Consider the following 618-nt stretch of genomic DNA (forward strand, 5'->3'; position numbering starts at 1 on the left):
CATATTGATAGTTAAATATGAGTTTGATTTCAACTTTAAATAGTTTCGCACGCAAAATTGCACGCCGATGGCTTCAATATTTAGTATATATATAGTATTAATATTTAGTGTATATATATATATATATACTATATATAGTATATGCGATTGATCTGTTTTTCAACTAATCGTTATGTTAGTTTGTTCGTTCTGATCTCTTTTGTGCATTACATTTATCTATATTCAGGTTTCGTGGGTAAGGCATAGGGATATTCATCTTTTGACCGTTGGTGTTGAAACGTACACATCCGACCAACGATTCGTGGCATCACATTTCCCTAGAACCGAAGACTGGACGCTTCAAGTGAAATACCCACAGCATCGTGATTCTGGCACCTACGAATGTCAAGTGTCAACAACACCACCAATTGGTCATTCTATGCACCTTTCTGTTGTCGGTTAGTTCGGAATCTTCTTTATTCGAATCGTTTTTCCCTTTTATTTCCGTTTTCTGTTAATTTTATTTCAGTCAGACCATCCAACTATAAACTTGTTATTTTCCACGCGCATACGTGTGCATAACCATTTTCCAATTTCAATATATTATAAATATATATTATATATATATATATATATATA

At 32.8% G+C, this 618-nt stretch overlaps 1 protein-coding gene across 2 annotated transcripts in view; it reads left to right on the top strand.

Annotated features, from left to right (window-relative positions):
- LOC102676577 (lachesin-like) overlaps nucleotides 1-618 on the top strand; it is a 57,441-nt gene that overhangs the window by 11,617 nt on the left and 45,206 nt on the right. For both annotated transcript variants that reach the window (XM_031514598.1, XM_006624537.2), the window contains one exon: nucleotides 227-437. In XM_031514598.1, the coding sequence (XP_031370458.1) occupies nucleotides 227-437 (211 nt within the window). The remainder of the gene's footprint in view (nucleotides 1-226; nucleotides 438-618) is intronic.

Source organism: Apis dorsata, unplaced genomic scaffold (assembly GCF_000469605.1).
Source record: "Apis dorsata unplaced genomic scaffold, Apis dorsata 1.3 scaffold_1085, whole genome shotgun sequence".
NCBI classification, from domain to species: Eukaryota; Metazoa; Arthropoda; class Insecta; order Hymenoptera; family Apidae; genus Apis; species Apis dorsata.